At 42.3% G+C, this 22351-nt stretch overlaps 1 protein-coding gene across 2 annotated transcripts in view; it reads right to left on the bottom strand.

Annotated features, from left to right (window-relative positions):
- Positions 1-19717, bottom strand: part of rab31 (RAB31, member RAS oncogene family) — an 81205-nt gene extending 61488 nt beyond the window's left edge. Inside the window, exons 1-3 of one of the 2 annotated variants that reach the window (XM_043687759.2) lie at positions 19504-19717; positions 5581-5660; positions 5400-5481 (exon numbers count right to left, since the gene is read on the bottom strand). In XM_043687759.2, coding sequence (XP_043543694.1) covers positions 5400-5481; positions 5581-5660; positions 19504-19542 — 201 coding nt within the window. In that variant the 5' untranslated portion in view covers positions 19543-19717. The remainder of the gene's footprint in view (positions 1-5399; positions 5482-5580; positions 5661-19503) is intronic. The other variant, XM_043687758.2, reaches the window with a different exon arrangement.
- Between the last annotated feature and the right edge of the window lie 2634 nt (positions 19718-22351).

Genomic DNA, 22351 nt, shown 5'->3' with positions numbered 1-22351 from the left:
GGAGGGCTACCATACCCCATGCCAATCAGCCAGTAGTGGGCCTACATCTGGATGTTTTGACCAGTGAAAGAAAATTCTCCCCTAGTGTCACAGGAGACCCAGGGCTAAATATTCTGTCATTTTTGGTGGTGGGGAGGGGAGCATTTCTCCGTTAGGGGTCATGGAGAGACAAGATGCAGGGATTCAGAAGTATGAGCAGTAGGTAGGCTCCCCTGTGCCCCATACCCAATCCCTTCAGGCACCAAGTCCAGTTTTGCATGTCGCATGGCAGCAAGTCCGCCTGCAGCTGGGTTAATCCCAACAGGAGACTGATGCCCTCAAGTGGTCTTTAATTGACCACTCACAAGGGCCTCAAATAGCAGCATGGCTGGAAGGCTGACCATGTTCTTCCCAAACCGAACTTAATCCAGGTGGAGCCAAGAAGGTAGCAGGGCTCTGGGTGTCCCCTTCCTGCCTCCCAACCCAGTATCTCCAAGTGCAGTAGATTCCACATTCAAATTGGGTTACTCACAGCTCATGGTTTCACACAGTTTGTTCCTTGTTACGATTAAAGCCTATTTTCAGCCACATGAATCAATCAGCAGCAAGTTCCCCTTCTTAATAATATCAAGGATTTTAAAAAAATCTCTGCTACATCATTACATTTTTAAAATAGTGCCACATCACACTGGTTTATGACATTTTTAGTCTTCAGCTCAAGTCTCTAGAAAGGGGCTTAAAGCCACAAGTTGCTGACTGAAAAGCAAGATTGCTGGCAGAAAGCTAAGTCTCAATGGGTACCTTCATTTGAACACTATACCGTTTCTATATGCTGCACAGTTTGAGTTTAAGAGGAATTTAAAATCAGAACTTTAGACATACTGTTGGATAAATAGGTTGACATTCTGTCTAACGAATTATAAAAGCACATCTCCTTGAAACATGTTTTATTATTGAACTAGGAACAAGATTAAAGTTTTTCAAAGGACCATTTGGCAACTTGTTTGTTTGGAATATTCTTCATGTGATAACATCACATTCGATGAATACTTTGGCCAAGAAATGAAAAAGACGATTGCCAAAGATGACATCATGAAAACAGGGCCCAGAGTCTACAGAGAAACATCAAAACATTGGCAAATCGGCTAAGGGAAGACATGAATCTCTGTCAGTGATCAAAAGGGAGCTTGTACAATGATTTGTTTTGGCAGATCCCCACAGACACAATGCTGTGAGGTAGAGAAAACCACAACATGACATTGTTTCAGAACACCAATCGATTACCTGGATTGGTCTGAATATGTCACCAACCTTTTAAGGGAACACTATGTGCACACTTGGTTCACAAGTTTACTAAACAACCAGCTGAGTGGAGGGAAGGAAAGAAAAGGAGTAAACCCTCCATAGGACACATCCTATTACCTCATGGGACGTCCTGCTCCATGTGTTCAAAGATCTGTGGCCGGAGAATTAGCCTGTTCAGTCACTTGGAGACCAATGGCAGAAACCCCTGACCCTGAGTAGACACCATCGCAATGAGGATAGGGAATAAACAGTCTGGAGAATGAAGCAGACGAGCTCAGCTGACAGGTTCCTGCTGTTGTTATTAAATTAATGAGATTATGAGCTCTGGACTTGTTCTCTTTCCCATTTTAAATGGAAGAATCACATTAGTATATGTATCAGACATTCTGCTCCATCTTGCCAATTTTTTTTTTAAGAACATGGATAGACCAGGACTTTCAGCCTCCCTAATTTGATTTGTTTGTTTAACTCTTTGTTTCCACCTTAAATGAGCCCCTCAGATTGTTTTCTTCTTCGAAAGTCACTTGAGATTCCCGAACAAAACCTGCACGTTCCCTTGCAGGTCGTACACTGTGCTGACTCGGAACAATATTGATGTTCTTAGTATTTGATATTGGGTCAAAATCCTGGATCCTCCTTCCTAGCAGCATACCGCTGAACGATGTTGACTGCAGTGATTTGAGGAAGTGGCTCATTATCACCTTCTTTAGGGTAATTAAAAATGAGCAATAAATTCTGTCCTACCTAGTGATGGAACCTCATGGAGAAGCGAAACTTTACTCAGGCGAAGTAATTCCACAGTTCTGACAAAGTGTCATGTCAGTCTTGAAATATCAGCATCTCTCTCTCTCCCTCTCTCTGTACAGATGCTGCCAGACCAGCTGAATTTCTCCAGCACTTTCTATTTTCGTTTCAGATTTGTAGTATTCCTGTTATCTTTTCACTGACATTATCTATGAGTTTCTTTTCAGCATCTTTTGTGGTCCTATCCAAATCCTGATTTTGCTTTGGTTAATACTATTTGTTTTCATTTTCCTTGATTTCATTGCTCCTTTTCTCTTTATCATTTTTTTGTCAAACCTATTTTCTAACCTCTTCATATTCTCTTCTGATATGCTTTCTTTGATTGCTTGTGTACTTCTCATCAATTTCCATTTTATCTTTACATCTTTGTTCATCTTGGTGTTTTATTACTGAATCATATCAGAATCCCCACAGTATGGAAGCAGGCAATTCAGTCCAACGAATCCACACTCCCCTCCAAACAGCATCCCACCCTGACCCACTCCCCTACCCGATTTCTGTAACCCTGCTTTTCCCATGGTTAATCCATCCAACCTGTACATCCCTGGGAAATTCAGCATGGCCAATCCACCTAACTTGCACATCTTTGCACTGTGGGAGGAAACGGGAGAACCCGGAGGAAACCCAGGCAGACATGGGGAGAATGTGCAAACTTCACACAGACAGTCGCCAGAGGGTGGAATTGAACTCAGATCCCTGGCACTGTGGGGAAATAGTACTAACCACTGAGCCACTGTGCCACCCTACTACTGTTATTGTATAGTTTTTAAACAAATATCTTTAAGTAAATTTTTTCTTGATCATCACTCTAAGTATTATTTGCCATTACTGTTTGATCTCTCGGTTTACCAATCGTTTCTCCCAGTCTAACCTCCCAAGTTCCATGCTCAACTCAAGACGATTATTTTTCCAGTCTACTTCTTTGACCCTTCTATTACAGATATCATTGTGAATATTTTAGACTAGACAGAAATTACATCACAATGCAACTGGAAAATGAGCCATCATTAATCCTTCACTAAAAGTGGTTTACCTTGTCTTGAAACTCATTGCAATTTCTGGGATGTAGCTGTGTGCAATTTGGTTGGCACTATTGCCTCCATCACAACAGTGATTGCATTTCAAGAATATTTTAATATTTGTAAAGCTCTTTAGGACAGCCCCTGAGGTCATAAAAGGAAACACATCGTGATACCCCTGTGTGTTTTACTTAATTAAGAGTCAAGTTTGCATTTCATGCTTTCAAGTGGAACCAGGGGATTTTTTTTTCAGTACTATATATAATTGATCTTATTTGGTACAAGAATAGCAAACTAACTATTTATTTTTGTTTGGTGATCAGAGTCAGCGGTCTACCCGACCTCAAAAACTTGTAATCTAGCTTTCTTCCCTCAACACTAGGCTGTTTCCTTCTGAAGAGATTAAAAAGCTCTAAAGTACAGTCTCATCATTTGTTGTCCATTCCTAATTGCCCTTCAAAAGATAATGGTGAGCTGCCCAGTTGAACTACTGCAATCCATTTGAGCAGGTACATTCACAATGTTGCTGTCAAGGAAGGTCTAGGATTTTGGTTCTGTAATATGGAAGGAATGGTAAAATAGGGTCAAGTTAGGATTAAGTTTGTGGATTGGAGAGGAACCTGAAAGTGGTGATGCTCCCATGTGTCTGTTCTCCTTGTCTTTCTAAGTAGTTGGATCACATGGTTGAGGGGGGGGCTTTTCAATGCAATTAGATGCAATATATAACCACAGCCAGCTATGGGGGAATGTTTTTGGACATTCCTGGAATTATCAATCCTGTCAGTAATTCCTTATGTTCTGGCATTTTGTCCCCTTAGAAAGGACTGAGGGGACAAAGCTACTCTGTTTCATTTGCAGATTTAAGATGCTAAGGGACAGGTCTTGACATTTTCAGCCTATAACATTCATTCCCATAAGGCTTCAGTTCAGACTCAGAGATGTTACATCTACATTCCAGCTACCCTTGAGATACCAAAAGTGATTCTTCTGGACAAGTTGAAGGCAGACAAGTTGATTAAAGTTACACGTCAGTGGAATGATATGAGGTCACGGTAAAGTGGTGGTTATGTTAGAATAATCGAGTCAATATGAGTTGAAATCCTAGAACATGCGAATTAGGAGCTGATATAGGCCATTTGGCCCCACAAACCTGTGCAGCCATTAAATAAACTCACCGTTAGCCTGATAGGAAGTAGGTGGGAATGTGAGGTATGAGCTTTCACCCTCTTCCTCATTAAGAATCTATCCAACACGATCTTAAAAATATTTAAAGACTCTTCTTCCTTCGCCTTTCAGGAAGAGAGTTCCAAAGTTTCACCAGCATCTGTTAAAGGTAATTTCTCCTCATCTCTGTCTTAAATGAGGGAACACTTACTTTTAAAAGTGACCTCTAGTTCCAGTCTCTCCCATAAAAAATACTTTCCACATCCGCCTTGTCGTGACCCCTCAGGATCAGTAAATGTCAGTCCCAAACTGGGATTTACTCTTGCTCTTCTTGGCTGTCGAGGATCTGATCTTCCTCTTAGAAATTTAGAACCACATTGGAATGCCCAAAAATTTGTGCATTCTGCCCACATTCAGGGGCCACAAGTGAAAACTGACTGCGAAATGATTCTTGGAAAAATATTTCAAAAACAAAAATCAGGTATAAACAAGTATGCAACATAATGCACCAACAAAAACACAAATAAAGTAAATGTAACAAGAGGCAACCATTGCTACAAAGTGGAACAAATGTTTTAAGAAGCTGACTCAAAGGTTTGCAAATGGAGAATCGTTTTATTTGATCATGCAACATAAGCAACAAAATAGGCCTCTCCCAAATTGTGCAATCAATTGAAATGCCATAGCAAGCCCACATTAAAAAGATTGTGATATTTCCAGTTGCAAAACCTGTACCATGATAAGGCAGGAACGTGATGTTCTGAGCTTGACTGTAGGATCTACATGTATTGTTTAGTGAACTTGCACAAGAGGACAGAAGTCACTCTCCCCTTACTGTCCATGGAAAAGACCAAGCCACTCATTTATAGAAGTCCCCAGTGCCCCAGGAATAAATGAAACAAAATAAAGTTATATTTCAGTGAAACAAAACTTTGGCTTCAACTCCAAGTGTTATCGAAACATACAGACTTAGCCCTCATCTAATGCATAATTATATTTGCTTGCGTTACTCTTATGTGATTCCAACCTACTTACTCACAGTCAGATTTCCCTGGACCTCTGCGAAAACAACAATATACAGTATAGATTTTTTTAAACCACAAAATGAAAACATGCGAAGTTACGTACCCGTTCTTGGCCAGCTGTGTCCCAAATCAGAAACTTATGGAGCTCATTTCCACAGCTCACAGTCTTAGTCATGAATGAGGCACTGGAAATCAGTCCAGAATAGGCAAGATGTTAGTCTCAAAACAATGGAGGGCTAAAACTTTCAGAACAGGAGAAATATTGGAAATCTGCCAGAACTCACCCAATAGTGGGCAGAGTATTGAGATCGAAGGTGTCTTGAACAAATCGGCATACAATGCTCGACTTCCCAACACCAGTATCCTAAAACCATTAAACAAGCAAAGAATTAGATCACAGCATTATTTGGTAAGTCAAAATATTTTTTTTAAAACCTGTTTTACAAAGTTTGCTTCTAGATGAAGCAATCAAACTAGACAGGTCAAACTCCAAACCTCGTTTATATTAAGTGAGTTGCTCTCAGTCTGGTAGAAATGATTATGGAATAATCAAACATTTTTCTTGCTTGCGCTCCTCATTCTTTATTCCCCTCCCCTCTACTGAAGCTAAATGTGACACATCAGCTGAGATGAGCTAACACTGTATGTCTTTTCTTGGTGACATGAGACTGTTCGGTGTCTACAAGGCACAATTCAGGTGCTTATTGGAATTCTCTCGACTTGCCTGGATGGGTTCAGCTCCTACACTGAAAAAGCTTGACACTATAAGCCCACTTAACCAGCACCCCATCCCCCTCTTATTCATCAATGCACAGTGGCAGGAGTGTTTTCAAACCTCACTGGGATGACGCACTGGAAATCAAGCCCTATTATTCTTGGAGTCGTCATAATCATAAAAGAGTTGAAAAAGTACACAGAGCTCCTCAAATTACCATCCTTTCAGACTCAGAGTGACTGAAAGCACAGACCAGGTTCCTGTACTTTATGCGAATTATTAGTACTATAACAAGCGTATAAATTGTAACTACAGATAAATAATTATGATTAATTAATAAATAAAGAATCCTGTGAATATATAAGTTTAGGCTGTATATACTCCACTTCCTGCACATATACAGATGGAAAAAAAATGGTCTGATGGATGGAGGGAAAGACTGGGAATACAGCTCCCTGTTCACAGGGTTTACTTGCACTTGCTTCCAGAAAGCACAGAATAGCTGGTCCATAGTTATACACGGTCTTTGACTTTAATCAGTTAAAGTTCACAGCTTACAGCAACTAGAAAGGAGAAATGATTTGGCTCTCTTCAGGCTGCATTTTACTGCAGAGCACAAGCAGCTCCTTTTGCTTCTGATGGTTTTTCCGAAAATATTCCCACCCCAAGTTGATCAGCTACCTAGGAGCCAATACTTATTGGCAGACAGAAGGCCTTTGTCATTGACAACTGGTCACTCGTCCACAAACCAAATAGCTACTTGTTGTCAGTCAAACCTTCATTCTTATAAACCCTTTAATTCCAGCTCATCTACAAACTAGTCTCCCCCACTGCTTGTACAAGTAACTGTGTAAACAACACTTCCAAAGTATGTTAGATTGCTTGTTTTTGAAAAGCACAGTAGTTCTTCAATAATTCTCAGTTTCTTAAATCAGTTCTTTTCCCATTTCATCCCACAATCAAAAATATAAAGAAATAAGTCTGTACAGTGCACACAATGTACAAGGTGCACTGCAGCAACTCACTATGGCTCCTCTAACAGCACCTTCTAAACCTGGGACCGAGAAGGCTAAGGACAGCAGACATGTGGGTACACTACTATCTGCAAGTCAAGCACCATCCTGACTTGGACCGAAGTACTTCAAGAAGGCAGCTCAGCACCACCTTCTCCAGGTCAGTTAGAGATAGATAATAAAGGCTAGCCTAGCCAGTGACACACATATCCTGTGAACAAATAAAGAAAAGAACTTGGATGCTCATTGAAAGTAGCCATATTGGGTCAAGTTGGATGTAGCCTCTCTTTCTTTGTGAGCAGAACATAACTGGGCAATTTTTCACATTGTTGGGTAGATGCCAGGGTTGTAGCTATTCTGGAACAGCTTGTCTAGGGACATACTATGTTCTGGAGTGAAAGTCTTCAGTGCTATGACCAGACATTGTCAGGGCTCACAGCCTGTGCAGTGTCCAGTGCCTCATTCTTTGACAGCACACGGAGTGAAAAATATTGCCTGAAGACTGTCATCTGTGATGGTGGGGACCACTTGAGGAGGCCAAGATTGATCATCGATTCGGCACTTCTGGCTGAAGATGGATGCAAATGCTTCAGGCTTATCTTTTGCACTGATGTGATGGACTCCCCAATCATTGAGGAATGGGAAATTTGTGAGGCCTCCTCTTCCAGTGAGTTATTGAACCGCCCACCACCATTCACGACTGGACATAGCAAGACCGATTTGCTGGTTATGGAATTTCTAAACTCGTCCAGCACTTGCTGCTGATGCTGTTTGGCGTACAAGTCACCAGTTTTGTAGCTTCATCAGATTGGCACTTTATTTTCAGGAATTCCCAGTGCTGCTCCTGGCATGCCCTCCTTATTGAAGTGCAGGTGGATTTTCAAAATGAAATTACAACTTCAATAACTCCACAAAGACATGAAGATTTTTATGAACTATTTCTGTAAGATGAACAGTCTCAAGACATTGTATTAATTATTAGAATATATTACATGTATTTCCAAACACGGCTGAATCATAGGTCAGGGCTACAGTCAGTAGCACTCAGCAGAAGTGCCCTCGACACCTATATAGACAACCATCAGATCCGAACGTAAAGATCACACTGCAGAGAATGGCAAGAGTGATTCTAAAACTAGACAACAGCATAAAAGTGGTGACAATGTTTCAGCCACCTGTTCATTTTGCATCCGAATGATTGTCAGTTTTCTTTCAGATGTCCGGCCTCTTCAACTGTACTTCAGAATGAACCATATGCGGACTCTATCATCTGTGGGGCAAATGATGCTCCACAGGATGGCTAGATGGGTCATTTGGAGGTCCACCTCGATGTTCCCGTTCAATTCTCTCAATGTGATCAGTGCTTTCCTGAATGACACTTCTCTATTTTGTTTCTTCGCACGCTAGGGACTCCCATACATAGCTGGATATGTTTGACCTCTTCAGGAATGCACTGAGGATATCTGTCAAATGTTTCTGCTGTCATCCTGGACATCTCAATGAATTCTGAATGAAGCAATTGATTCAGGAGTCTAGAGTCATATGGTTGACTGTCCTGCTCTATTGAACAGGTTTTGAGTGATTCGTAGCTCAAGGCAGCATAGGTTGGCTTTGGAGATGATGGTTATGTTGAGTACATCTGAGCTTGAAGATCACTGTTGCTTCAGAAACCATCCTTAAGTTTGAGATTCTGGTCTTTCCCTCAGTCAGTCAAAAGACTGAACTGGCACATCAGAGAGATACATTGACAATGAAATTCACCATTGCCTCCATCAAGAGGAGATTCCCAAATATGGAAAAAGTCCATATTTCTAAGGCTTTTGTTGTTGATCCATATCTTTGTCCTTGTCTAAGCCACGTTGAACTCAGGTACTTCCAAAGGGACAATACGATTTGAACCAAGAACAGCTGAGCAATGCCATTCCATTTCAATTTCAGTCTGTTCCTTAAAAGGAAGCACTTGGCTTTCTTTCAGAATGACCAGGACTGAAATTGCAATGACTGGTTTTGAAAATGACATTCTGCGAATATAATGTATACCTTTTTTCCTCAACATGACTGATTTACTACAAAGCTTTGCAAAGTGCCGAAAGTGTTTTGTGTCTGTCAATTCTTTTAAGGATGAAAAGTAGCATGGAGGTAGCAACAGCTCTCTCTCAAAATAGAACTCGGGCACAGCAACCCATTACAATTTTTAAAAATGCACTGTCACAGACTGACCATCGTAGACAGAAAGAGCAAAACTGAGAATCCAGCTGAAAAAATAATAAATGTAAGTGAACAGGAAATATCCTGAATTTGGCTTACTACCAATTTCGGCATCTCATCGTCATTTCGAAATTTGTGGCTGCTTTCTGCACAGTTTGCATTTAAAAGAAAAGTATATATTTTCGGGAACTTGCCAATGAACTTGAAGCAGAATTACAGCCTTCATGTTTTACTAGTATTCATAGAATAGTAGTATTCGGTGAAGTGAAAGACACACACACACACACGCTGAATGGCATGAGGCTAATGATGGGATGGCAACATTGTCAATTGCGATGTTTATAGTATATCATTCATAAGTCAACTCTCAGCAACCCAACTCATTTCACTCATTTTCCTGACTTCTCTTCGGAAACATTATCTAATTCTCTTTTGAAGGACTAGGTTGAACTTGTCTCCACCATGTTCTCAGACAATGTATTCCATATCCTAACCACTCCCAGTCTAGAAGCGTTTCCCTCATGTCATCATGGCTTCTTCTGGTCATCACCTTAAATCTGTGCCTTCTGGTTCTCAATCCTTCTGCCTGCCAATAGCAATTGTTTTCTCACCTACTTTGTCCAGACCCTGTATGGTTTTCCACACCTCGAACAAAGGTCCTCTTCATCTTCCCTATCCAAGAAGCTTCCACCCACAGAGCTGAAGTTCCTCAACCGTGGGCCCTATCCTGTCAGTCTTTTCTGTACCCTCTCCAAATCTTCCTTAAAAAAATGATCAAAGATGCTCGAAGGCCTCATTTATAAAAGCCAAGAGTCTGTATGTTTTATTTGGTACATTCTTAACCCTATCTGCCACCTTTATACAGACTGTAAAACCATAAGATACGGAGCAGAATTAGTCATTCGGCCCATCAGTTCTGCTCCACCATTCAATCATGGCTGATATGCTTCTTCAGGAGAAAGTGAGGACTGCAGATGCTGGAAATCAGAGTCAAGAGTGTGGTGCTGGAAAAGCACAGCAGGTCAGGCAGCATCCGGGGAGCAGGGGGAATAGATGTTTCGGGCAAAAGCCCTTTATCAAGGATGAGATTGTGGGTCGGGGAACTGAGAGATAAATGGGAGGGGCGTAGGGTTGGGGGAAAGGTAACTGAGAATGCAATAGGTAGGTGAAGGTGAGGGAGAAGGTGATAGGTCAGAGAGGAAGGTGGAGCGGATAGATGGGAAAGGTGATGGACAGGTCAAGAGGGCAGTGCCGAGTTGGAAGCTTGGGACTGGGATAATGTTGGGGGCGCGGGGGGAAGGGAAATGAGGAAACTAGTGAAATCCACATTGATCCCATGTGGTTGCAGGGTCCCAAGGCAGAATATGTGGTGTTCTTTCTCCAGGCACCAGGTGCTAAGGGTTTGGCAATGGAGGAGGCCCAGAATCTGCATGTCTTTAGTAGAGAGGGAGGGGAAGTTGAAGTGTTCAGCCATGGGACGGCGGGGTTGGTAGGTGCGGGTGTCCCAGAGATGTTCTCTGAAACAATCAGCAAGTTGGTGCCTTGTCTCCCTGATGAAGAGGAGACCACATCGGGTGCAACAGATATAGGAGATGACATTGGCGGTGGTTTGAGTAAATTGCTGTCAGATGTGGAAGGATCCTTTAGGGCCTTTGATGGAGATGAGAGGGGAGATGTGGGCATAGGTTTTGCACTTCCTGCGGTGGCAAGGGAAGTTACTGGGAATGGGATGTGGGCTGGATAGGTTGTGTGGATCGAACGATAGAGAGACTTATAGGGGTGGGGAGGGAAATATATCACGGACCCCCAGAGATATATTTCCCTCCCCACCCACATCAGCATTCAAGAGACCATTCCCTCTGCGTCTCCCTCATCAGATCCACGCGCCCCCATCAGCCCACACACTACTCCCAGCATCTTCCCCGACACAGCAGCAAGTGAAAAACCTGCACTCATACCTCCCCCCCTCATCTCCATCCAAGGCGCCAAAGGATCCTTCCATATCCGACAAAAATTTACCTGTACCTCCGCCAATGTCATCTACAGTATCCATTGCACCCGATGTGGTCTCCTCTACACTGGGAACTTGCGGATCGTTTCAGAGAACATCTCTGGGACACCTGCACCAACCAACCCCATCACCCCTGGCTGAACACACACTCCGCCAAGGACATGCAGATCCTGCGCCTCCTCCATTGCCAAACCCTTACCACCCGACGCCTAGAGGAAGAACACCTCATATTCCGCCTTGGGACCTGCAACTACACGAGATTTAATCAGTTTCCTCATTTCCCCTCCCCCACATTATCCCAGTTCCAAGCCTCCAACTCAGTACTACCCTCTTGACCTGTCCATCACCTTTCTCATCTATCCCTATCATCTTCTCCCCCACCTTCATCTACCTATCGCATTCTCAGCTATCTTCCCCCCAACCCTACATCCCTCCCATTTATCTCTCAGTGCCCCCGGCCCTCAAGCCTCATTCCTGATGAAAGGCTTATGCCTGAAACGTCGATTCTCATACTCCTCAGATGCTGCATGACCTACTGTTCTTTTCCAGCACCACATTCTCGACTCTGATGTACTTCTTAATCCAATTATCCTGCCTCCTCCTCCTCCCCCTGCTACTGTTGATCCCCTTACCAATGAATGTCTTAAAGCCATTCATTCAATTATTCCCTCACATAATGCCAGGTCCTAAGTTGCTGTTTCCCTTTTAGAACTTGACCATTAGCCTCCCGCATTGGCCTTCCTGCTGCCTTTCAATGGAGATTGCTTTCTCAGCATTGGTAATAGGAGATCAATTACAAACTGGGCACTATGTGACATCTCTACTATTCAACACAAACAATTCAGGAAAGACTAAGAGGAGCAAAGGATTGCACATGCTGGGAAAAGAATAAATTTCAACAGTAAACAATGTAATGAGTCCTCATACAACACAGTAGAGGAGCAGGAAGCCAGGAAGAGAAGCAGGAGAAACAAGCTGACATAATATTTATCCTAACTTTCAATTCACATGTCTCAGAGTACATAGAGCAGTGCTGATGGAAGCAATACTTGCTTTACAGTCTACTAAAATCAAACTTGCTGAGTTGTAACTAAACAAATGCTATTGGAAAGAAACAACAAGAGGGGAAAAAAGAAAATATTGGTATTCTGCTCGTCCTTGGAAATTGTCCAAATTAGATAAGATGGAGCCTCATTTCTAAATGTTTTGTGTCCATTTATAGGATCAAGTCAGCATGTACTGCCCATCCCTAGCTGCCCTTCAGAAGATGCTAATGACCTGCCTTCTTGAACCACTCTAGCCTATGGGATGTAGCTCGACCCACAATGCCTTCAGGGAGGGAATTCCAGGATGTTAATATAGTGACAGTGAAGGATAGATAACATACTCCTTGAGACCACACTCGGTCAAATGCGGATTTGATGTCAAGGGCTGTCACTCTCACCTCACCTCACCTCTAGAATTCAGCTCATTTGTTCATATTTAAACTAAGACTGTAATAAGGTCAGGAACTGAGTGGTCCAGCTAGAATCCAAACGGAGTATCAGTGTGTAAAGTAGCCATATGAATATATAAATTAGGAGCAGGAGGAACATCAGTCAGTCCTTTAAGCCTGCTCTGCCATTCAATAAGATCCTGACTAATCTGATTTTAACCCAAATCCACAAGCCAGAGTATTCCCAAAAGCCTTTCACCCCTTTGTTTATAAAGAATCTATCTACTGGTGCCTTAAAAATATTCTGCATCTATTGCTTTTTGAGGAAGAGAGCTCAAATTTGAGAGAGAAAACATTTCTCCTCATTTCTGTTTTAAATGGGTGACCCCTAATTTTTAAACAGGATCTTTTGTTGGTTCTGTAAACGACCCCTTTCATCACTTTACTGTTTGACCCAGCTGGCTTCATCCTTCTTTTCATATGCAGGACATACCTGGGCAATCTTCACATTGTTAGGTAGATGCCAGTGTTGTAGCTGCACTGGAATAGCTTGGTTAAGGGGTGCAGCAAGTTCTGGGGAACAAGACTTCAATACTATTGCTGGAATGTTGTCAGGGCCCATAGCTTTTGCAGTATTCAGCATTTCCAACTGTTTCTTGATACCACGTGGAGTGACTTAAATTAGTTAAGGCTAGACAACTGCTGCATAATGTAGTGAAAGGAAAAGATGGTTCATCCACTCAGCACTTCTGGCTGAAAGTAGACACAAATGCATCAGCCGTGTCTTTTGCACTGATGTGCTGTGATCACTTTGGGTATGGATGCCTGTAAAACATTTATCTTGTTTTAGTTGTTCACTTGTCCACCAGTCACAACCAGATGTGGCAGACTCCAGGGCTCAGATCTGATCTAGTGTTGTGGAATTGCTTAGTTTTCTCTATGATATACTGCATCTGCTGTCTGGCCTCACCAAGTTGTCTCTTCATTTTAAAGTATGCCTCATTCTTCTCTGGCCTGCCCACCTGCACCCTTCATTGAGCCCGCACTGATCTCCTGGCTTGATGGTAATAGTAGAGTGGGGTATATGCCAGACCATGAGGTTGCAAGTTGAGTACAATCCTGCTGCTGCTGATAGCCAGACACCGATGGATGCCAGTTTTGAATTGCTATTTCCATTTCAATTAGCATGGTAATACCACACAACCTGGTGGAAGGTATCCACAATTTGAAGACAGGATTTTGCTTCCACAAGGAATCCATAAAGGTAGTGGTCACTCCTACCAAAACTGTTGTGGAAAAATGCATATGTGACTGGTAGATTGGTGAGGGTGTGGTCAAATAAATAGTCGAGCAATGATATCCTTTGGGGTTCATCCAGTTTAGCCGGTACTAATGGCATTGAGCCACTATTGGTGATGGGCATTGAGGTCTTCCATCCAGAGTATATTCTGTACACCTGCCTCTTCAAAGTGGCACCCAACAACTGTCTTATTAACTTTGAACATCTTTGCCTCCAAGTTTGGCTATAAGGGGCTTCACATACTGGAAACTTAAAGAAAGCTAAGCAAAGATGGAGACTTTCAGTGCAGGGTCAAACTCTGTGGTTTCAGCAAAATGGCCTGTTAATCCCAGGTTTAACCCCTGAAAAAAGGGTGCATAAACTCACTGAAGACATTTTATTGCTGTTCCCTCAGAGAAGATCATGAATAAGTATTGAAAGGAGAATCCAGAATTAACAGGAGCTAGTCTATCCAGATCACTGCAAGACGAAGCTTCCTGGATATACATTTGTACATTCTCATGTCAGATAATACTGAAGCATTGATTGACATGCTATACCATAACAAAGCAGTTTGTTTCTCTTTACTATTTATTTTTAGCATTTGCTTTCTCAACATATTAGCTCTGTAATGATTTTAATTCTGTGCATGCTTTAAATCCACAACTGAGAGTATAGATAAACCATAAACCCACAGTGGGATAACCTTTACAGTGAGTCATCAATTTGTTTTCTTATGATTCATGAGTCAAAATGAGTATCATGTCTGAGTGTGAGTATGTGCGTAAACAAAGGGCAACAAGTATCTAAGCCCCTTTAATCATTCTTCTTTGTATTAGAATATCTTTGAACATAAAGGACTCAGAACTCCACACACTGTAACAGAGAGTCTCGGAGCAGGAGCAGGCTATTCAGCCCTTCAGGCCTGCTCCAACATTCAACATGACAATGGCTGATCCTCTTTCTCAATGTAATATTCTCACTTTCCCCTCATACCCTCTAAAGCCTTTAAAATTGAAAACATTGATCTATTTATTTCTTGTATATATTCACAGCATCGACAGCATGCTGTGGTAAAGAATTCACTGGTTCAGTACATTTGAGTGAAGAACGTTTTTCTCATGTCAGTCATAAATGGTCTTAAATGGCCAGTTAGGCTGAGATTGTGTCTTGGTGCCATACTGACCAACCAGGGAACGTATCCTCCTTATATCTAGTCTGTCCAATGCTGTTAGACTTCTTTACCTTTCAATTGGATAACTTCTCATCCTTCTAAACTCTAGCCCAGTTGAACCAATCTCTCCCATGAAGATGGTCCTGCCATCCCCAATATTAACCTAGTGAACCTCCACTGCATTCCTTGCATGGCAAGTACATCCTAGGAATGGAGACCACAGCAGGTCAGGCAGCATCCGAGGAGCAGGAAAATCGACGTGCTTATTCCTGATGAAGGGCTTTTGCCCGAAAGTTGAATTTTCCTGCTCCTCGGATGCTGCCTGATCCGCTGTGCTTTTCCAGCACCACTCTAACCTAGACTCACATATAGGATGGACCACTAAGGATTTCTCTCCTGGAACATTAAAGAGGAAAATTTGATTTTATTTACTGGCTTTAAGTTCCACCAACTGCTATGGTGGAATTTGAACATATGTCTCCAGAGCATTTGGTCAGAGTTTTCTGAACGAATGGGCCATTGATATTACCCTTATGCCATTGCCACTCTCCAGCCTGGTGTCTGCAGCATCTGTTGTTTCTACAGTGTCTTAGTCTGAAACATCTCCTTTTCTACAGCAGGTTCTATACTTCAGGTAGACAATGGGCTTGTCAAGGGCCATCACTCACATTCCCTGGATCTCACAATTAGTGTCACATTCTTGCAGCAGGAAAGTTAGGGATGGTTAGATTTCCCGGACAAAGGTTCCACATATTCAACATCTACTTCTTAAAAAGGCATCTACATTTAGCACTGGCAACACATTGGTTTCTGTTTGGAAATATTTTGGTGAGATGAGCCCAACCAGTATATGCCAAGAGGTGGAAGGCAGTTCCCTTTGCGGAGAAGACCCTGGAAGTGATTTTCACAGAAGTGATAATCTTTGGTCTTGTGTCACTCTTCCAAGAGAAAGAATGTTGCAAAAACCGGTCTTCCTCCAATGTAAGGGAGAAATTCACTTTGAACAAGTAAGTTCAACCGTTGTTGCATCATAACAGTGGTTACTAAAGGCTTGCCACTATCACTTACACATGCAAGCATATGCACATACACACAGACACACCCACACACAGATAGCTTCGCAGGTTTTTATTTCTCATGAACGCTAACTGAAGACACCTAGATTCTTGAATGACATATCTTCTAGATTCACTGATAAAGGTAGGACTGTAACTCGTACTGATTTGCATGCGAGCACATTTTTGTAGAACACAGCTGTTCCAAAGTTGACAAAAACACCAGTTCATCAATTATATGACTTCCTCAAGCTGAGGAAACCACAAGTGTAGGGAAAGGCTGAAAGTTGAAGGTGGGCACTGTAAAGCTCAAATCCATGCTATGCTGGAGTGATGTACACAGATGAGAAATCTTCATCTGCGGACTTGGATCCACTCTTCCATCTTCAGCACCCCTCCCAACCCCACCTCAAAGAATCATTCCTTTATATCAAAACAGAAACTTGAAAATTGTCACTTCATGTCATAATGTGTAGTCTAAGGAGTGTATTGCACATTTAATGAAATGACAGCTGAAGTACTTTTTATGTACATTTGCTGAGGATCTATTGCTCACTGGTTCAGAGAAAAGAGCCCAGCCACTTCAGATCATTTATCAACATCGCCATTGGAAGGGATAGAGTCCAACATTTGTGTTTAACACTGAAGTGACATCATGCACAATGATATCACCCACATGATTGGTGCCAAGGAGAAAGAGGAGTCATGTAGCCATTTAAACATTAAAGCTCACTGGCTCACTGTTATATCTCCTTCATACAAAATACCACCTTGTGATTCAATGGCATGCCCACAACTGAATCCCCTACGATCAACATCCTATGGATTTCCACTAACCAGAAATTGAACTGGACCAACCATCTAAATACCATGGCTTCAAGAGCTGGTCAGTGACTAGGAATTCTATAGGGCTCAGTCACTTCTAATTCCCAGTCCCTGCCCACTACCTACAAGAAGTGATGGAATACATTCTCCACTTAGGTGGATGCATGCACCTTCAACAAGAAGCTCAGCATCATCCAGGATAAAGCAGCATGCTTGGTTGGCACCCTGTCAACTGACTTCCTTTCCTTGAATATGATCACAGTAGCAGCAGTGTTTACCATCTACAAGATGCACGGCAGAGATTCACCAAGGCTCCTTAGACAGCACCCTGCAAACCCATAACCACCACCATCAGGAAGGACAAGGGCAGTTGATACAATGACAACACTGCCACCTGCAAGTTTGTCTCCAAGTCATTTGCCATTTTGATTTGGAAATATATCATCATTCCTTAAGTGTTGCTAGGTCAATATCTAGGAGCTTTCTCTCTAATAACATTGGAGTTCTATCTGCGGCAAATGGACGGCAGCAGGTCAAGAAGGCCATCTTCTCAAGAGAGCTAGGACTCAACAATAATGCTGGCCCAGCCAGCAGCCCCCACATCCTGTGAATGAATAAAAATAACTCACCAATGCTTTCAATAGCACCTTCTAAAACCCACGAACCCTACCACCTAGAAAAACAGAGTCAGCAGGTGTTTGTGAATTCTTCTCCAGTCACAGGCTCCCTCACTTGGAAATGTAACACCTTTTCTTCTATGTCTCTTGGTCAAATCCTTCCTCCCTCCAGGCAATCCCTCCCTAACAGCACTATGGGTGTACCTGCACCACCGCAGGACTGCAATGATTTAATAACAGTAGCCATATACATACAGAATAGAACAGGAGCCTTCCCAAAAGAAGGACTGAAAGCAACTGAGAGAATCACCACCCTCAGCCATCTTAACAATGATTTGAAAGTGGAACTGTTGAAGTCCAAGGGAATGTCACCTCACAGCCAAAGTGGCTCATTAGCAACAATAACATGAGAGTGTGATGGAGCGCATTTCCATGCCTTTGCCAAGGGGAAAGCATGGTTTGTTCCTCTCTTAAAACTGCTATTTACCATGCCCGCATTACATAGAAACATAGGACCTAAACATTTAAAAATTCAGCCCTTCAAACATATTCCACCATTCAACTCAATGGATCACAGTTGATCTGCATTGATAGCAGCTGAAGACATTTCTGTTTAAATTTGTAAGAAAATAGGAATTACTGATGATATCAAATGTTCTTTGACAGTGTATGGTCGTTCAATTCAGCTGGGGAACCGGTAAGTGCAGCTGGATACTATATGCTCATGTTGATTTTTCCAGCCAGCTCCAAGCAGGGAAAGGAGGGCTAACATTTCAAGTCCAGTGACCCTTCTTCAGAAATGGGAGAGTATCCAGCTCTGAAGCAGTTAACTCTGCTTTCTCTCCACAAATGTTGCTGAGTTTCTCCAACAATTCTGTTTTTGCTACTTCTTCATAGTTACCCAGTGAGTAGAAATGACCTGAAACGTAGTACAACCAGTGCAGTGGAAGCAAAGATCAAACATTTCAAAAAGAATTTGGATAGCTGCCTGGGAATATACATTTGTAGGAATATTGAGACAAGGATGGGGGAACTGGACAAGGGTCTCTTTACACAGTGAATGTCACATTGGCAAAACGCAACATAAAGCAAAGTCAAACGGAATAACTACACAGAGGCAATTAAAACAGTTCGTCTTCTTCGCAAAGAGACATTTTGCAGTGACTTCACAACGTAATCTCATTGGAAATACAGGGACCTGTCAGAAACCCTCTCACGGCTCATGTTGTACCCTGAACTCCCTCAGTGCGGATTAGTTCCCTGCGCTCTCACCAAAGTAGCCCGAATGATTTTAATTTTTCCTGAGTTTGCAGGATCGAGATCTGCAGAGTTCCACTTTTAGCAGCTCAACTGCCATTTCGGACTGGCAGCAAGTTTCTGAGCTGGGTAACGGAGCAAAAGGGGAAGTCTGTGTTAAAAATACAGAGTGTCCCCTGCGCTCCGGGAATTGTATTAAATTGTCTTAAAAGTGATGGGTTTTTTTTTTAAATCATGAAGGGGGTAAGGCGAGCTGCTGTCATGCTGCAGGAACAGTGGATGTGGAATTCCTCCTTGGAGACAGCATTCCAACAAATCGCCCGAGAGCAGACGCTGCAATTGTAGGACGGGGGCCAACGGAGAGAGAGAGAAACTTCAGTGTCTGGAAGAATTCAGTCTCCAACAAAACAAAAGCGGCCGTGGATAGACTCGAAACAGCGAGGAATGGCAGAGATGTCGATACCGCCAAACAGCAACACGCACAGACAGAAATCCCGTCTGTAGCCCAGCAGCAAGACACCACCAAGGGAAGTAACGGGCATCTTTTTAAAAACTTCTTTTGTTTTAAAAGAGTACACAGAACTCAAACGGGAAATAAATTCGGTGCATCTTACTCACCCCAAGGAGACAGACTTTCAATTCTCGAATAGCCATCATCAGTTGAAGGGTTGTGTCATGCTATTTGCAGGCTGGGTTGACCCAGTTCGCTGTTCACACGTTACCTCCTATAACCCTACAGGCAGCCAGCTCCCCTCAGAGTGAACGGAAACTTCTGCAATTACTCTCAGCTCTGGATCATCACGTGACACTGAGGCTTCTTCCACAGCCCTGCTCAGAATCCTCTCCCAAATTCACTTAAAATCCCTCATTCCACTTGCAGCACAGCGTCCTTGCTCCACTTCACAGAGCAGAATATCATAACTTCACATCGAGTATCTTCCCTGTACTGCACTTAAAGAGCATTCTTATTAACGTATTAGTAGGTTAACCATTTCCAGTTTTCTTTCTAGCTATTGAAATAAATTATTTTATCGAAATCCTTTACATAAGAAAATAATTCAAAATTCCAAACATGGTAAGAATATAACTAAAGTTTACACTCACGTTATTCATAGGGAACATTACCCAATCATCAGGAATTACAGGTATACCACTCCAGCAACAACAACTTATATTTAGATCAGATCGACATAAAATTGATTCCTGGGCATTTCACAAGACTGCTATCAAATAAAACTTAACACCAAGCCCACGTGGGGAAATCTTGGAATAAATGGGGAAAAGTTCAGTCAAATGGAAAGGAGTTATTTAACAGAAGAGACAAAGAATTTCACGGACGGAATTCCAAAACTTTTGGATTGAAGCTGCTAATTGGATGCTCACCAGTGTTGGAAATTAAAAATCACACGACACCAAGTTATGGTCCAACAGATTCAATTGGAAGCACTAGCCTTTGGAGCGCTGCTCCCGCAGCTACCTGATAAAGGAACGGCGCTCCAAAAGCTGCTGCTTCTGATTAAACCTGTTGGACTATAACCTGGTGCTTGTGTGATTTTTAATTTTATCCACCCCAGTCCAACACTAGCATCTCCACATCATGACTACCAGTGTTGGAGTAATGGAAATATGCATCGGAGGCTGATTTGGAGGAGCTCATAAATCTGGGAAGTAAATAGTCCTGAAGGAAGTTATCAAGATCAGAAGTGATGAGACAAGGAAGGGATTAGAAAAAATAGAAAAGGGAATTTTAAAGTCAGGCTGTTATGGAGCAGGAGTCCACATAGGTAAATGAACCCAAAGGTATGGATAAAAGTGACTCATTGTGAATTTAGATGAGGGCATCAGAATTTTAGACATGGTCAAGTTTATGGTGTTTTGGGTGTGGAAGACCAACTGGGAGAAAGTGAGGACTGCAGATGCTGGAGATCAGAGCTGAAAAATGTGTTGCTGGAAAAGTGCAGCAGGTCAGGCAGCATCCAAGGAGCAGGAGAATCGATTTTTCGGGCATAAGCCCTGAAGAAGGGCTTATGCCCGAAACATCGATTCTCCTGCTCCTTGGATGCTGCCTGACCTGCTATGCAAGACCAACTGGGATCCTGTTGGAATAGTCAAAACTGAAGGTAACAATGAAAGAAAGTTTCAGCAGCAGGTGGACAATCTGTCGGTAGATGTTAGTGGTTTTGATGATCGGGAGGAACTGGGATCAGAAGATTAGCACAGAATACAGTGGGTCACCAAGGTAGCAAAGGGTTTGATTCTTTCTCTGTCAGTGGTTCAGGAATGTCTGTTTTGTCTGCAGCTAAAGCCCTTGTTCATATTGGTACATTTAAACATAACAATTTCAACATACTCCCAGCAGACCTCCCAAACTCTGCCCTCCGTAGGTGTGTGTGATTCATTTTGGTAGAAGGGAACAAGGAGCAATGAGGTGCACAATTGTAAAGGAGATGCAGAGGGAGCTGGGAGTTTCTGTGCACAAATCAATGAAGGGGGCAGGGAAATTAGGAAGAGTCTAAGGTATATCCTTAGAAAAGGAGGGTGTTGATTTAAGACTGAGATGAGGAGGAATTTATTTTCTCAGTGGGTTGTGAGATTTTGGAACTCCTTGCCACAGAGAGTTGTGGGGTAAGATTGCTTGTGTATATTTATTTTAAAGATTATCAGAGTCTTAATCAGTTGGGGAATCAAGAATTATGGGGAAAATGCAGGGAAGTGGACATGAGGAATCATGAGGAGAAAGTGAGGTCTGCAGATGCTGGAGATCAGAGATGGAAATGTGTTACTGGAAAAGCGCAGCAGGTCAGGCAGCATCTAGGGAACAGGAGAATCGACGTTTCGGGCATTAGCCCTTCTTCAGGAATCATGATCCTATTGAATGACATAATAGACTTGAGGGGCCAAAAGGCCTGCTCCTGTTCCTATTGCTTTTTCTGAAAATCATATACTTTGTTCAATTCTGACAATTTGTGGCTAATCAAAAGAAACTTATCTTTTAACTTTAAAGTGTGCTGTCCAGCAAATAAATAAATAAACCGTTTCTATCTGAATTGGGTAGCTTGGCTTTTCTCATTCTTTCCCAATTCTTGTCCAATTTGAACAAGAATTATTTCTTCTGGTACTCTAAATCCCTTTGCAATAAAGGCCAGCATGCCATCTGCTTTCCTAATTGTTGGCAGTAGAACTTTGTGCATTTTTTGTGTAAGCATTCCTAAGTCTCTTTGTTAAAAATCACACAACACCAGGTTATAGTCCAACAAGTTTAATGGGAAGCACTAGCTTTCGGAGCGCTGCTCCACAACCACCTGAAGATGGAACAGCGCTTAGTGTTGTGTGATTTTTAACTTTGTACACCCAGTCCAACACCGGCAGCTCCAAATCATAAGTCTCTCTGAACATCAACATTTCTAACTTACATATCCTTTAGAAATATTCTGCTCTTCAATACTTATAATGAAGGTGAATCATC

The sequence above is a fragment of the Chiloscyllium plagiosum genome, unplaced genomic scaffold, assembly GCF_037043375.1.
Source record: "Chiloscyllium plagiosum isolate Xiang-an unplaced genomic scaffold, Cpla_swu_hap1 HiC_scaffold_4, whole genome shotgun sequence".
NCBI lineage: Eukaryota > Metazoa > Chordata > Chondrichthyes > Orectolobiformes > Hemiscylliidae > Chiloscyllium > Chiloscyllium plagiosum.
This window is presented reverse-complemented; position numbering and strand designations above follow the sequence as displayed.